The following is a 17467-nucleotide window of genomic DNA, read 5'->3' on the forward strand; positions in this document are numbered from 1 at the left end:
ACCTATCGTTACTTCCTATAGTGACAATTTCTATGGAATATAATCTAACCTACTGTGATTGCCAACAGTGACGATTTCTATGGAATATAATCTAACCTACAGTGATTCCATACATTGACAATGTCTCCCTAACTGTGTTATGATTTACTCTGACCTTGTGATCGGCCATTAATCTCACTATTATCCTACCACTCTTCAGGGACATCCTATAATGGCCATCTATAACCAATCTCTTTGTCAACATAGTTATATCAAAGCTCTTGCTGTGTAATTCACTTATTTTTCTCTATCCCGGAGAAGTTCCTTCATTTTCTGAGATGATTTGATTTTACTCGGTTCATAATCAAAATAAGATATTGTATTGATTAAAAGATTAGATCATCTATACGGAAATGTCCTATACATATTGTATTCCATTAGTGTTTTTCCTGTTCCATTTACTGCATATGACTCTAGATATCTTATTTTCGTCTTTATTTCTTAGTTTTCACCGTCATGCCTAGAGGCCATTAAGATACCTTGTCAATGAAGCTGTCACAGCTAAAAGATAAGGAGACATGTTTTTTATAATCAGCACTAATATTAACTGAACTAGGTTGTTTGGTCATGATATTTTATTGACAAAATTATCCAACAAGTTTGATGACACAATACACCTTATCGCTAATCCCGGCTGACCCGGCCGCTTGAACTTTTGACGCATATAACAATCACTTTTCCATTGTGGCGTCAGATATTTTGTTTTATGACATCAGAATTTTACGGGAACCTGTGTGATTTTCAGTAATGGTGGACAAATAGCGATAAGGTGTATATTTGCTGAAGATATAATTTGTTCATGGTTAAAATGTCTTCTACAATATTTCAAAAAAATCTATGTTATGGCTTAAATTCGCAAGTTTTCATATAGCTTAAGGTATAAGGGAAATGCTTTCCTTGTATCAGTTCAAATTTCATTTAAAAATATCAACATCATTAAATGTGATGGGAGTATAATCTGTATGTTTAAATGGTAGTACTAAGTCCTTCACTGCAATTAATCTTTTACTAAATTTCTTAAAAATGCCATCCTTTCTAGGTTATCATTTCATATCTATTTTAGGCTAATGTAAAGATGATTAAATTTTGTTTTGCATTAGTTATAGTCATGACATTGTTTTGCCCATTTGCCAAAAGTTGAACTGATTTTTAGTTAAAAGCATTATTAAGCAGCAAGGATAATTAAGCTACAACTTCTTGATAGATCTACAATTTTCACATAATCTTGTATACACTTATACTTAATAAACAAGGTAACAGGAATAAACAAAATGTTGGTGGATCTCTAGTTTTATTTGGATGTATATCAGTGCTAATTGTCTCCATCTCAGCAGTGACTAAAAGAATTAAAGATGATTTTATTGTTGTCATCAAGGGTGTTTCAAGGTCAAAGTCCTAAATTTACTTAAGTTATAAGTACCTCATATGAGTCTCAAACCTTGAAAGCCTTAAAAGAATATTAAAGATTCTTGATTTTGTTGCTCACTCCATTAACAGAAATGATGCAGAAAATTTGGTTGAATTGTCTGTCTGCAAATAAAAGATAACTGACAATAATATGTTATTTTTAATTGTTGTATGTAATGATGCTTGGTTTTATTGCTGTCCATAAACAGAAATTGTTCAATAGATATAGTTGCATTGCCTGTCTGAAAATAAAAGATCACTGACAATATAATGTTTCTTTTAAATGTTGTATTTTATGATGAATGCAGAAAAATATTTGTCATTAAAAAGTCTGCCTCAGATTAGTCTCTGACAGTTTGAAAATTGACTTGGTGGTCTGATGTGTTATGCTTGTTTTAAATAGGTGATTTTTAGTCCCTATTTCCATCAAATCAAATACAATACCATTTGTATTGCTATTTCTCTCCTTAGCATGTGACGTATAGAAATCTGAGAGTTATTTGTCTGGAAAGGATCACATGTCTTTCTGTGTTCTGTAACCTGTGATAAAGCATGTTTAAAATCTGTATGATCATCTTAAAAGAAACTGGTGGCCATTACACAACCAAATGTGCTGAAAGTGGCTTTAAACGCCAACAACCCCAATTAATCATTCTTTATTTTATCATACTGAATAGTGTTTTTAAACATTTAGTGATTGATTACTTTGTACCAGGCCTCGACATTATGCCATTGTAAGCATACATAATATATGACAATGAAGGTTGCTGACTGGATTCATTGGAAACCAGTACAAATTGCTTTTGATAGAAATATAGGTTGTTGACTGGATCCATTGGAAACCAGAACAAATTGCTTTTGATAGAAATATAGGTTGTTGACTGGATCCATTGGAAACCAGAACATATTGCTTTCATACAGATAGATTGGTTGATTCATCCTCCAATCATTTTAACATTAATTTTTCATCAGATTATTGTCTTGCTGACATATCAGTTTTCTAATAAATGAAAGAAATTGAATAAACATAATTCAATTTACAGAGCACAAACTATGACTGCTCTTCAAATGTCAACAAATACGCCTACAAGAAAACTGGAGAGAGAGGTCAATATCTGTACTCAAAAACTTGTGCCTTGCATGCAAAAAAAATCTTCAGACTTTTCCATCATCTGCCTTTAGGTTATAAAATTCATTGATATTTAACGCAATGGGACTGCATAATTTGTGCTTACAACAAATAAAACATATCTTTGGTCATTTTTGACACACAGGTTCTCTAATGGACAAACAAATCATGATGGCTGTAAAACTTCAGAAGGGGTAATAGTGTTAGAATAGCATTTGACCTAAAAGAAAAAAATAGAATCAGAATTTGTATGTTCATCATCCTTTAGGGAAACCTATAACTTAAACTTTACCGTTGGTAAAGCGGCATTTACCCACTATCAAGAAAATCATGAAAGGAAATGCAAGCCCTGGAATATTTAATCAAGTGGGAGTTACATGCCATGGTATTCCATATACAGGCACTGATGTAATGTTGATAAATAGAATTAGAAAGATCACAATGAGAAATATTGAAATCATCTCTTTTGTTGTTAAGTTTAGATTTTAGCCAACTCTACTTGTCAATTTCTAGTCATATGTCAACACATTCAATTCTCAATTTTACAATTTTATATGAAGTGTTTGTGAGGTGGCCTTTGTTTCAAGTACATCAAGAAACCTCATGTTCGAAGTCTGGCTCTTATTAACTAAAGAACAACTGTAATTAACAAAATGATTCAAATAGCAAATATAATATTGAATATATTTGAATTATTTTTCATTGTCTGTTTGCAACCTGAACAACCAATCAGATTACTATAACTAAAATTTTCAAATGTGCTAATATCTATAATTACATCTATCAACTTGAGCTTTAACAACAACTGGGTAAACATATTTGTTAAGTTGCACGAAGCATCTTTAGGCTTTGACTAGACTTTGGCTTAAAATTTCTAGCAATTAAATTACCATAGTTTTAAAATCTAACTTATTTGCTTAGAATTACTTGTAAATAATGAGTTAATAATCTGTCGTATGTCTACAGCGTGAAGAAAAGCTGTAATTGACATTAGACATACAATATCCTATTAGAAACATGTCTATTTGCAAGGCAAGGTTCTCCGGCAATGTTCTATAAAAAAAAAATCCCAATTTTGGATTTTGAGTTCATTGCTATCCACGATATTTTGATACAAATATATGAAATCATTGATTGGGGGGATCAAAGTTCTAGATGCCTACCAACATATGTCATTCACTATTGACTTTAAGTGACGTGAGAAACATTCGGAAGTTGAGAATCATAAAATGAAATGTCAGATGTTATCAGCATATTAAAATTGATCTCTATATACGGCTGATGAGTTCTGTCAAATATTCCTGAATTTTTATGTCAGGCAATTGTTTCAGATCTTTTACAGTGTAAAAAGTGACTTGATGAATTTTGCAGAACAACAACATAGAAGATTACTGCTAGAGATACCGAAGATGGATGGGTGCACAGGACATATTGTCTACCGATACATTCAAAAAGAGATGTATCAAAAGACTAGAACTGATTTTGCCGCATTCAGATTAAATGGGAATGGTACATCAGAATTATTAAGGCTTCAGTTTAGATATTACCATATCCCCACTACTTTTAAAGAACCCTTTAATTTAGAGAGTATTATGCTCCCTACTCTTAAAGGAACCCTTCAGTTTAGAGAGTATGCTTTAGATAATACATAGCTCTCTGCTCTTCAAAGAACCTTTCAGTTTAGAGAGTTCAGTGCTCTTTACATTTTAAGGAATCCTTCAGTTTTGTGAGTAACATTAAATTGCTCTCTATGCTTTATAGAACCAATGCAACAAATCTTTGAGGACCCATAGCATTACAAAAATTTTGCTTTTGAAAATCCGATTTTACAGAATGAGTGTGAATCTCTTTGTCTTTCATCAACGGAAAGTTGACCATCTGTAAAATTTATTTATTGTTTAAATTTGAAGAATGCAACTATCTGTTGGTCTGTTGGTCTATTTCCTGCTACATGATATCAGTGTTTAACAATCTTCATCAATAGACTAAAGTACTCACAGCTTGCAGCAAGATTTATAGAAAGTCTCTTATAAGATATACTCATTCTCTCTTTAAACTTTAGCTTAGAAAGTAGGGCAACAGATTGTTTCCCCTTTCAATGGTTCAGTTCATGCTGTGGTACATTTCTTGATGTTCTAACAAAATTTAGAAAATCAAATAATGTTTGTAAGGACTTCAATGGTTGAAAACAGTACTTCTAATTTTAATTAAGTGTATTGTTTTTTTATGCTCAACCTCGGGGCATTAAGTTTTTGTCTATCTGTGTGTATGATCGTTTGTTTGTCATGCTGTCTGTTCTGCTGCAGGTTTTTGTTAAGGTAGTTTTTGATGAAGTTGAAGTCCAATCAACTTTAAACTTTGTACACATGTTCCCTATGATATGATCTTTGTGTTTGTAATGCCAAATTTGATTTTTTACTCCAATTTCATGGTCCACTGAACATAGAAAGTGAAAGTAGGCCGGCATCTGTGTAATATGGACACCATTTGTTTACTATGGACACATTCTTGTATTTTTGCTTCTTTAATACTGATTGTACTGAATACAATTTTGGTTTTGTCACTGTGAAACAAAGACGTCACTGTGAAATAAAGACGTCCCTGTGAAACAAAGACGTCACTGTGAAACAAAGACGTCCCTGTGAAACAAAGACGTCCCTGTGAAACAAAGACGTCTCTGTGAAACAAAGACGTCACTGTGTAACAAAGACGTCACTGTGAAACAAAGACGTCACTATGAAACAAAGACGTCCCTGTGAAACAAAGACGTCACTGTGTAACAAAGACGTCACTGTGAAACAAAGACGTCACTGTGAAACAAAGACGTCACTGTGAAACAAAGACGTCACTGTGAGACAAAGACGTCACTGTGAGACAAAGACGTCAAAGACGTCACTGTGAAACAAAGACGTCACTGTGAGACAAAGACGTCACTGTGAGACAAAGACGTTACTGTGAAATAAAGACGTCCCTGTGAGACAAAGACGTCACTGTGAAACAAAGACGTCACTGTGTAACAAAGACGTCACTGTGAAACAAAGACGTCACTGTGAAACAAAGACGTCCCTGTGAAACAAAGACGTCACTGTGAAACAAAGACGTCACTGTGAAACAAAGACGTCCCTGTGAAACAAAGACGTCACTGTGAAACAAAGACGCCCCTGTGAAACAAAGACGTCACTGTGTAACAAAGACGTCACTGTGAAACAAAGACGTCACTGTGAAACAAAGACGTCCCTGTGAAACAAAGACGTCACTGTGAAACAAAGACGTCACTGTGAAACAAAGACGTCCCTGTGAAACAAAGACGTCACTGTGTAACAAAGACATCCCTGTGAAACAAAGACGTCACTGTGAAACAAAGACGTCCCTGTGAAACAAAGACGTCACTGTGAAACAAAGACGTCCCTGTGAAACAAAGACGTCACTGTGAAACAAAGACGTCACTGTGAAACAAAGACGTCCCTGTGAAACAAAGACGTCACTGTGAAACAAAGACGTCCCTGTGAAACAAAGACGTCTCTGTGAAACAAAGACGTCACTGTGTAACAAAGACGTCACTGTGAAACAAAGACGTCACTGTGAAACAAAGACGTCACTGTGTAACAAAGACGTCACTGTGAGACAAAGACGTTACTGTGAAATAAAGACGTCCCTGTGAGACAAAGACGTCACTGTGAAACAAAGACGTCCCTGTGAAACAAAGACGTCACTGTGTAACAAAGACGTCCCTGTGAAACAAAGACGTCCCTGTGAAACAAAGACGTCACTGTGTAACAAAGACGTCGCTGTGAAACAAAGACGTCACTGTGAAACAAAGACGTCCCTGTGAAACAAAGACGTCCCTGTGAAACAAAGACGTCACTGTGAAACAAAGACGTCCCTGTGAAACAAAGACGTCCCTGTGAAACAAAGACGTCACTGTGAAACAAAGACGCCCCTGTGTAACAAAGACGTCACTGTGAAACAAAGACGTCACTGTGAAACAAAGACGTCCCTGTGAAACAAAGACGTCACTGTGAAACAAAGACGTCACTGTGAAACAAAGACGTCCCTGTGAAACAAAGACGTCTCTGTGAAACAAAGACGTCACTGTGTAACAAAGACGTCACTGTGAAACAAAGACGTCACTGTGAAACAAAGACGTCACTGTGTAACAAAGACGTCACTGTGAGACAAAGACGTTACTGTGAAATAAAGACGTCCCTGTGAGACAAAGACGTCACTGTGAAACAAAGACGTCCCTGTGAAACAAAGACGTCACTGTGTAACAAAGACGTCCCTGTGAAACAAAGACGTCCCTGTGAAACAAAGACGTCACTGTGAAACAAAGACGTCCCTGTGAAACAAAGACGTCACTGTGTAACAAAGACGTCACTGTGTAACAAAGACGTCCCTGTGAAACAAAGACGTCCCTGTGAAACAAGGACGTCACTGTGAAACAAAGACGTCACTGTAAAACTAAGACTTCACTGTGAAACAAAGACGTTACTGTGAAACAAAGACGTCACTGTGATACAAGGACGTCACTGTGAAACAAAGACGTCACTGTGAAACAAAGACGTCCCTGTGAAACAAAGACGTCACTGTGTAACAAAGACGTCACTGTGTAACAAAGACGTTACTGTGAAACAAAGACAAATATGTTTTCACTACTCATTGTGAATAGTTCAACAGAATTTGTATCTCTTACAAAGCACAAATCTCTATCGAAATCAATACAACTTTTTTGATGTAAATTCCAAGGTGAATCAAGAAGAAAAAAACAATGTTTACGAAATATCTTTTTACTGTAAATTGACTAATGTCTTTTTAAGAATAGAGAACTGTTGACTGTCAATACGTTATGTAATACTTGGTTGGTTAAGACATGACATTTAGAACTGATTACGGTTGCATCTAACAAGATAGTGTCAGGTTATTGATAGTGTTCAATTACAAAAAATAGAAATGTGACCTTAAGTTAGTGTTTTCTATTAAAATGTACTGGTATTGACATTGTCATTTGAAAATCAATATTTACACTGGAAAAGGAAGTAGAGATGTGTTAAGGCAAAATGCCATAAAAATTTATTTTATATCTACAAAGTAATACTTTTATTTCTGCTCTTTGTCAGACCACTTCTTTAGAGGTTAGTGCCCTTTAATGACAATTTTTTTCAAAATTGTTTCATTTTTGAAAATTATTTTGCAATTAAAGAGACAGAAAGGCAACATGACAAAAATTATCGGCATGACATGATCTACAAATAAGTCAACATGCCTGAAATAGAGATTACTGGAGTTATTTCCCTTTAATGTATTTTTTTTCTACCAATGTTTTGCATTTCTGCCTTTTGTTTTGAAGATAATAATACAAAAAATTTAAAACCCTAGAATGATTAGCATAAGATCTGCAAATGAGCCACCATAGATTGAAATTGCAAGTTGTGTTTTATGTGATATTGCCCTTTCATTACAATTTTTAGTGGGTTTTTTTTACCTTTTTCCGGTTTTGGGCAAAACTAAAGAAGATAGAGATAAATTGTTAACTTACACAAAATGATTGGCAATGCAAGTTAAAAAAAAAAGGCAAGTGTTGTTTCCATTTATAGCAAAATTGTCAACATAAAATAGAGCAGGGGTCTTATCTTGAATATTGACATCCAAAATACTTAGGTTAAATAATTCAATTGATTTTAATTACAAATAGGATCACTTCTTTCTGTCATTTATCTATGACACAAATTCTTATTTTTGAGCAAGCTGCTACAATTACCATATACGATATATCTTTTGTTTTCAAAGGAAAATTAATTCCCATACCATAACACCATCTTTTGAAATTCATTTATCTCTGCATGAAATGAATACAACCGTAAAAGTCATTTATTTAAGCACGAAATAGGACACTTTACACTGATTTGTTGGGCATCAATGAATGGTCTACTGAGTTTTTAATTGATAAAAATTGATAAAGCCTGACTTGTGACAAGATCCTGACATTCCAGTGTAATCCCACTCCATCATTTCTCAGTAGGATTCAAACAATCTTCATTCAAACATTTATCACTATTGTTTTATATTACAAATAAAATATGTTATCCTTGATCCGCTGTATTGGTCTATGGCTTTAAATAACATTTTATGAAATTGATTCCTAGTATTGAAAATTTATTTGTTTATTATTAAAATGCTATTATGGAATGTTGTTATGCTTTATGTTTGATTGGACGATGATTACAATGGTAAATCACAAAAAGTGCATCATTTATTGTAAGGGCAATGATCTTTAATTTATAAAAACATTTTTCAGAAGTTTGTATTTGCGTTACTAGCTTATGGTTAACTTGTTTTCTTATTGTTCAATTGTTGTAGTTTTATGTTTGCCTTTGTTTTGGTTCTTCCTACCTTACCTAGTCTTTATCTTCCTCCTCTAGCAGGAGCTTCTCTTCTATAGCGTACTTCTAAAACAAAAATTTGACAGACATATATCATTTTAGCAGTTCAATCTTCAGAATAAACTTTTAAAACAACTCATGTTTTAAAACATCATGTAAAGATTCTATTGGCCTTTGTAGACATTATTGGGCCTTAAACTGTAAAAGAAAAACTGTAAATTCATTTATTTTAGTGGGAACCAATTTTCTTGGATTGAGGAAAACTTACTTTCGTGATATTTGATTTCATGCTTTTGCCATATTCTGCATACAGGCCAAATGAAAATTTTCAATTCGGTGAACATTTAAAATCATGGTTAACCTGTAACCACGAAACCCACGAAAGGTATCTAACAAATATTACTGAATCCACAGTCTTGGGCATGTGACAAACGGAAGACATTTCTATAACATGTATTGTATTTGGTTTTCTAGAATTTTGGTTCACAGGCTACTTAGATTTAAACATATAGTGGGCATTAAATCAGTATCATAGTTACAAGTAAAGATCTCGAGGACAACATCATGATCTCAGAATGAAAAAGGAATAGATCAAGGTCATTCTACCTAACTTCAAGGTCAAGGTGACTTAATACTACAATACTTGTAAAAATTGTTGAAAAGATAGGCCCAACCTATTTTGGCATGTACTAAAAGGTGGAGTGTTAGAGTGGTGGAGTGGAGTCGCAGAGTGAAAACATGGAGTTAGGAAATGGAGTGTAGTTGAGTAGTGGGGTCAATAGTTTTGAAATTAAACCAATTTATAAGATATTTTTTGTACATGTGTAGCTATAAAAATCATAAAATGATTGTTTGGTCTGAAGGGGGCTCGAGGGAATAAATCTTTTTTTTTTGTTTAATTTAGATTAACATGATAAATTCAAAGTGAAAATGTTGATAGGTAATTAAATTTTAATATCTTATGACCAGATTTTTTTTCAGCCTCTGTTTGACTCTGGCATATTTTTCCAGCAAAAAGACATACATTTTTAACTAGGGGCTAAACCTGTGACAATGTGATAATTAACAAAAGCACTATGTGCATTTTAATAAAAGTTATGTGAGCTGTGTCCTAACATACCTTTTATAGTAGCATGGGTCTTTTGCTTTTCTTTTCCCTACTAATCAGAAATACACTTCAATTCAGAACAGTAAAAAAAATGTACTACATAGACAACACTGTCACACCTCCAACTAAGCTGTCATAAAATGCTACCCAAAACTTTGTCCAACTTTGATAAATAATCAAATATGACAAATAAAATAATATAAAATCAGTGTGTGGTTTGGGGGGAGGGGATCATTGTGTGATGCAATTTAAAAAAAAAAACAAGAAAAAAACATTTGTAAATGATTTTAATTTGAGATTTTCATATTAATTTGTTAATAATTTCATTTGATATAAGTGTGATTGATTTGTTGATTCGTGAATTATTTCACTCCATGACTCCACTCCAACACTCAAGCACTCCAACACTCCAACACTCTTCTCCACTCAACCTTTTAGTACATGCTATCTATTTTATATTGTATTCATTACTACCGGTAGATGTGCTCTATTTATGGATTGGCCCCCTGATTGCTTTTGTAACTTTCAAAACCAAGACTATATCTTTTTGATAGATTTGGTATAAGAAACTAAAAAGTATGAAGGTGTTATTTAGAACCTTTGGTATTTAAATTGTATTAATTAGTAATAATTAAGTGTGCATGTAATGCAGTGTTAATACATATTGATAAGCCATGTGCAGGATGTCAGATTTCCGTTTGCATAATTTAAATGTGTGTCTAAGTCAATTATTATTCTTATGCAAATTTAGAAATAAATTGGATTTTGGGAAGTTAATTGTATATAGATTTCAGTGCATTTCAGTGAAATTAGGGAAAAGAATTTATATGGTTGTAATAAACTTTGAAATTTAAATTCTTTTAATATAAGCGTTACATCATAAGATAGAAAATCATGTTATTTTATAGAGAGGGGGGAATAAAACCACTTTTAAATATCTTTTAAAAGGATTTCTTGCAGTTTCTTATACTTCATGGCTGTTTAATTGTGTATAGTTACGTAACTGATGCAGCGTTTCATGAAGCTGAGTTATAAAATAGTTCTTTGCATCTTAATTTTATTATGATATCTCTGTAAGGGAACTATTAGATAAGCAGTGCAAAATGTGTTTTTTCTTTGTTCATGAAATGAATATCTGCAGTAATTAAATATAAAATCAGAACTAATTAAGTTTTCTCGGTTTCCAAACAAAGTGAAATTGATAGACATGAAAAGAGACTCAATGTGATATGAATCTAAACATTGTCAAATAAACTGACTTTTAATTACTCTTTTTGATGGAAAATGAACTAAACTTTTAATAACACTTTTTGATGGAAAATCTGTCGCTGATTCAAGTATTTAATTTCAAGAAAACTTTTAATAACAGTAACAAACATTTTCTAGATTAATCTAAATTGTGTTATTTATAGTGAAAAATGGCATAAAAATTCATTTTTTTCACCAAAATATGTATACAGGGTTACCAGGTTACAGATGCTGCCAAAATATTATGCATAAATATATATATAATCTGCAGTTGTTATAAATTTTGTATCAGTGATAGAGATGTTTGTTGTTTAACATACATGAACTTTATTTTTGGTGAAAAACACAATGGAATCTGATAGTGAAGATATTATTATACCACAATCAAGGTATGTATCATCAGTTTCAATATCTTCTGTGTATTAAAAAACTGTTTTTTAGCATGAAAACTCTTAAAAATATATAAAGAGTTTTGAGAAAAATTTACAGAATTATTGGTGTTTTCACTGCAATTCAATTTCCATCTGTTTTCCTATATAACCTCACTAGTCCTTCATCTTCAACTTTTACGAAAATCTTTACTTTGAAACTACTGGTCCAAATATGATTAAATTTGGTTACAATTATAATTGGGGTATCTTATCTAAAAAATGTGCCCAATGACCCACATGCCAACAAAGATGGCCTACATGGCTAAATATAGAACATATGGGTAAAATGTAAGTTTTAATTCTCTATTGATTTGAAAACTTTTAAAAAATAGTTGTTTCTTTCATTGTTGAAATTAACAGTTGACTTCTAATTAGAGTTATCACCCTTTGAAGACAATTTTTACTATTTTTTTGCCTCATATCTTAGAAATGATAATAGATAGATAGAAACTTAAATAAGCAAAAATGATCAGCAAGAGAAGATGTACATTTCAAACCATATGGAGGAAATTTTCCGTCATAACTCCTCATTAGACCTCATTGCCCTTTAATGATGATTTTTAAATTTATATTTTGCATTTTGCCTTTTATGATAAAAATTAAAATAGATTATTAGAAATGATCAACAAGGCAAGATTGTAACAAGCAATTATTTATGCATGTGCCTGTCCCAAGTCAGGAGCCTGTAATTCAGTGGTTGTCGTTTGTTTATGTGTTACATATTTGATTTTAGTTCATTTTTTTTACATAAATAAGGCTGTTAGTTTTCTCGTTTGAATTGTTTTACATTGTCTTATCGGGGCCTTTTATAGCTGACTATGCGGTATGGGCTTTGCTCATTGTTGAAGGCCATACCAGTGACCTATAGTTGTTAATGTCTGTGTCATTTTGGTCTTTTGTGGATAGTTGTCTCATTGGCAATCATACCACATCTTCTTTTTTATAAGTCAAAATTTACCAATATAGTTAGTAGACTCATGACTGTCACTCTTTATTATTTATTATAGAACAAAAGATCAGCAATAAAAAGCAACAACAAAAAAGATTTATTTCGTGAATTCTTTTTTCATGAGTGTCCTTGGTTGAATTTGTACATATATCTAGGTCAGCTACATAGGCTCTCTAGTTTCCTGTTATTATGGGTAATTTGACAAATTTTAACTGACCTTGTTTTAAGGTTCAGTGATCAATGTTATAGTTTGTGTGATTTTAGGTCTGTTTCTCAATTTGGTATATAGCATGATTTAAAGGTGTACATATATGTTCATCTGGACTTGACCTTATTTCCATACTTTCTTTCTTTCTTATGTATAAGCTTCCTATCTTAGGAACACCCCTTAATGGGTAATGGGGAATATTTACATAAATGAGTAAGAACATTAGTCATGCTTCATTGGTCAAAGTTTTGTTTTTTGTGAATCAGTCTGTTAGTTACTTCATGTTAAAGGTCAATTAAATACTTAAAGCAAGAATGGAAACAGGGATTTTGCAAAAGAGACACTACAACCAAAGTTTAGAAAAGAGCCTAAGGCCACCAATAGGTCTGCTTGTAAAGAAAACATATCTTCCTGGTTGGTTGATCTAACATTCACCTTATGTTCATATGCTTTTATTATCGTTTTTTCTGTTCTGTACAATTGTCATTTTTTTTTTATTCTATCCTGTACAGTTGTTGTTTTCTATAATTTCTTGTAGAATTTTTGTCATTTTCAGTAAGCCTTTCATAAAAGAAAATTTTAAAAAAGGTCTTCAATGTTATTCATAGACAATATTTTTATTGTACCTTTGAGGGAAGTCATGTCTGTCTTTTGAGAATTTCAATTTGCATTTTAGACCAAACAAAACTGAGGCTGCCCTTCCATTTTTTTTTAATGTGCACAGTACATGTACATGTATTTTTTATAATCAAGTTAATTATAAGGTCTAAACAAATCTGAAATATTGCCAGTTATTAATGTGTGACAGGAAAAATATGATAACCAATAATTTACATCACTTTCCCTCATAGTGACAAAGACATTATATATATTAACCACATATAATGTCAATATTCTAAAAACTTAAGAATGATTTTTTTTTGTGTTCATGATTTGAATAGCCAGTCATGGTATTTTTGATACCCCTTCCACTAAATAGATGGTCATATAGTGTTTCACTTGTCCATCCTTCTCTGTCTTTCTATCATTCCCAAAGATAATACCAGTTACAAAATTGCTCGGCATATAGTATTACCCTTGTCCTTATTCAAATTTTTCTTTACTAGTCTTTCATACATGTTTCACCTTCCAGTAAGTGTTATAATGTAGGCATATAGTATTGGCATTTTCAATCCATTGTAGTTCTAAAGAAAAGAATCATTCCAACATATGATTAGATCTTTTCAAATATTCTTCTGTTCCTTCAGTATGTAAGATCTGTCCAGAAAGTTTCTTAATGCCATTAAACAATGACCTAGTTTTTTTTTGTATCTAGTTTCATAATGGTTAGTTATTCCGGCATAGTTTTTATATAGTCAATTGATGTACATACAGGCAGAACCACTGCACTCAGACTGAAAAATTTGCTTGAAATTGTACTTGATGTATAGGTGTCATGGTTAAAAAGTACTCTTAGTAGCTAGAAACACCATGCCTTGCGGTCATAAATTTTTCGAGTAAGTTTTTCATAATCGTACTTGAAAATCAACCAAACAAAACATTGGATTTCATGTTTTGAGCAGGATTTTTGTGCTCCAAGCACTGAGCAAAGTTTTATGACTTCAACCCCATATCTAGGATTTTGAATACGTTGATTTAGTACTATAATTTTGAAATGACCAGACATACATTTTGTACTTATGCTGATACTTCTCTAATATTTTGTATGTACCATCTTATGATGAATAATTTTAAAAATAGATCTAGTTTCTTTCAAGTTTGCCAAGTTGTATAAATGATGTAATTAGAGTACTTTATCTTATCTTTCATTCTGCAGATTGGGTCTCTTAGGTTTCTTAAATTTCAGACAATTGAGCTTTAGTCAGGTATTGTAGGCCTCACTGTAACTTAAAGATGAAGAGCAGCAACCTTAAGAGCTTTTCCTTTCTTAAGGGCTTAGTCAGGGGAGATGTTTGTATTTTTACAAAGTTGAGCACCATTTACCTTCTCTTTTATTGATACATGTACTTTTAATAAGACTGCTGTAAATTCAGAAATTATGACATGCTTTTATTTTTTGGTAATTTAAAAATTGAACAAAATTGCTAGATTAATTGTTGTGGCTTCAGGAAAAGTTATATACATGCAGATATACAATGTATGTATCAGATATAGTAACCGCTTTAATAAAAATTTAATTTGAAAACAAAATGCAAATTTGAACTTGACCTCACAGTAAAAGTAATAGTTCAGTTCTATCCCTCAAGATTTGAGATCTGGCAGTCTTTTGCACTTTAAAATACCAAGAAATCTGTTCACAGCACAATAAGACATTGTTATTGCCATTACATAACTGTCTATATATTTTCTTAATAGTTTTATTGTTTAAACTAAAACTATGCCAGTATTTATAAGCATGTTGATTGATGATGACTAGACTACTTAAAGACTCCACTGTGATTTATAATATATCAATAACCCATTGTGGCTGAAACATACTATAGAAAAGGACAGTACGTTAAACAACATTGGCTTACATAAAGAAAACTTGTATGCGGTATGGGCTTTGCTCATTGTTGAAGGCTGTACGGTGACCTATAGTTATTAATGTCTGTGTCATTTTGGTCTTTTGTGGATAGTTGTCTCATTGGCAATCATACCACATCTTCTTTTTTATATATTGTACCAATGTGTGGAATTTCTTAACAATAAGGCTAGAACTTCTTTATTGTTTTCATAAAAGTCTGAGATTTAGGACAAAACCCTCATCTTCATTAGTATTTGGGGAAAATATGACAGTCATTTTTTTTATTCAAAGAGTGGATAATATTAAAGCTTGTTGAATATTTTATAGTGTTACAGTCAATAAAATTATGGAACAAAACATTTTGGACAAGTATTTGATTCCTTTGTTTAAGAATTAAAGGTTTCCTCTAAGTAATTTCATTGGGAAGTACAGTCATTTACCATAGCACATTTTGTATTAGAACATACCAAACACATTCTATTCAAATGGTTCAAAACATAGGCAACAAATTTATAAAACAAAATCCCACAGCATCGAAGCATGTAGTTATTTGGATGTTTAGCTTCATTTGGTTTTGACGAAAAGAACGATTTTACAGCATTCTGAATGAAACATTGACACTGTGTTTTAACTTTAATGATGTGTTAAATTGTCACTTTCAGTAAAAAAATTATACCGCAGTTAAATTGAATAGAGCTTCAGTTAATGCAGAAGAATGAAAAACACACCTTAAAGCAATAATATTCTATGAAACTTTTAATGATATTATTTGGCATTATAATAGGGTTATATACAATCAGCTTTAGAAAATAATAGGCTTCAAGACATTTATAATATGGTTATTATTATAAACAGGCATATTAGCAAGTTTGTTATATCTGGAATTTATGTGTGATGTACCTCAAAATGAACTCTTATAATGCAAATGTTAATATTGCCCTTTAACAGCATAATGTTAAAAGCCATGAAATGCTAACAAAGAATAAATACTGTGAAACATTTTTACTTCCAAACTGTGAATGAAACTCAATGTGACAATTAAAATAAAACTACAGGATAAGGTAAATGATAAAAGCAACATTAACTGTCTTATTAGTTAAAGCTTTTTTTGGTTACATCCTGAAAAGCTCATGACATTTATAAAGTGTTAATTTATATTTTTTAAAAGACAATTCTCAATTTTAAACACACAGATAATGCATAGGCCCTACCATTATAAATAGTCATTTGTAAGTTATTGTACCTAAATCTAGTTTTATGGATTCTAGAGTTTTTTTTGCCATCAAACTAGAAGTTTGGTAATGAACAACCATTTCTAAAAAAAATTGTGCATCTGCTGAAAAATATGACTTGTCAATTGTTGATGTGTTTAATTTTGCCAGTTGCTGCTGATTTTGCACCTGAGTTTTAATACAACCTTGATACTTATCCATTTTAGTGCATATTTTCTTTTTTTAAAGAGTTGAGAGGTAAGGAGGCAATAGAAGAATGCTTTTAATTTTCATTCTGTAATATTTGCCTCCAATTATCTATCTAATGCAGGTCAAGCTAGTAGAATTATGGGGATATTACCAAAGTCTGTGATGGATACAGGCTAGTCTACGGTATTATGGGTGTTATAAAAGGTCTATATTTTACCTATATATACCTAGAACCAGACATATAAGGACTATCTTCTTGGCAATAAGGTAGACTTAAACCTATGCTCGATATACAAGCACTTGAATGTAGTTAAAGAATGATGTATTGCAAAAGAGTTTCTTATAACTAATAAATGATTTACCATAATGTCTAGAGGTTTGACAGACAAAAAAGAAATTAGTGTTGATATTGAATTTTTATCACAAAATATGGCTAAACAATTTTTTGGAAGCCCTGGTACATGGTGATAATGTTTGTCAGGTTTACATCTGTCATATTTGTTTTTATGCCCCACCTACGATATTATGCCCCACCTACAATATTATGCCCCACCTACAATAGTAGAGGGGCATTATGTTTTCTGGTCTGTGCCTCTGTTCGTCCGTCCCTCTCTGCATCCGTTCGCTTCAGGTTAAAGTTT

At 32.3% G+C, this 17467-nt stretch overlaps 1 protein-coding gene across 7 annotated transcripts in view; it reads left to right on the top strand.

Annotated features, from left to right (window-relative positions):
- LOC139482682 (tumor protein p53-inducible protein 11-like) overlaps nt 1–17467 on the top strand; it is a 202034-nt gene that overhangs the window by 72353 nt on the left and 112214 nt on the right. Inside the window, exon 1 of one of the 7 annotated variants that reach the window (XM_071266745.1) lies at nt 11431–11700. The exons of 5 other annotated variants lie outside the window; for them this stretch is intronic. In XM_071266745.1, coding sequence (XP_071122846.1) covers nt 11660–11700 — 41 coding nt within the window. In that variant the 5' untranslated portion in view covers nt 11431–11659. Of the gene's footprint in view, nt 1–11430; nt 11701–17467 lie in introns of those variants that run through there. One more of the 7 variants, XM_071266738.1, reaches the window with a different exon arrangement.

Source organism: Mytilus edulis, chromosome 7, assembly GCF_963676685.1.
Source record: "Mytilus edulis chromosome 7, xbMytEdul2.2, whole genome shotgun sequence".
Classification (NCBI taxonomy): domain Eukaryota; kingdom Metazoa; phylum Mollusca; class Bivalvia; order Mytilida; family Mytilidae; genus Mytilus; species Mytilus edulis.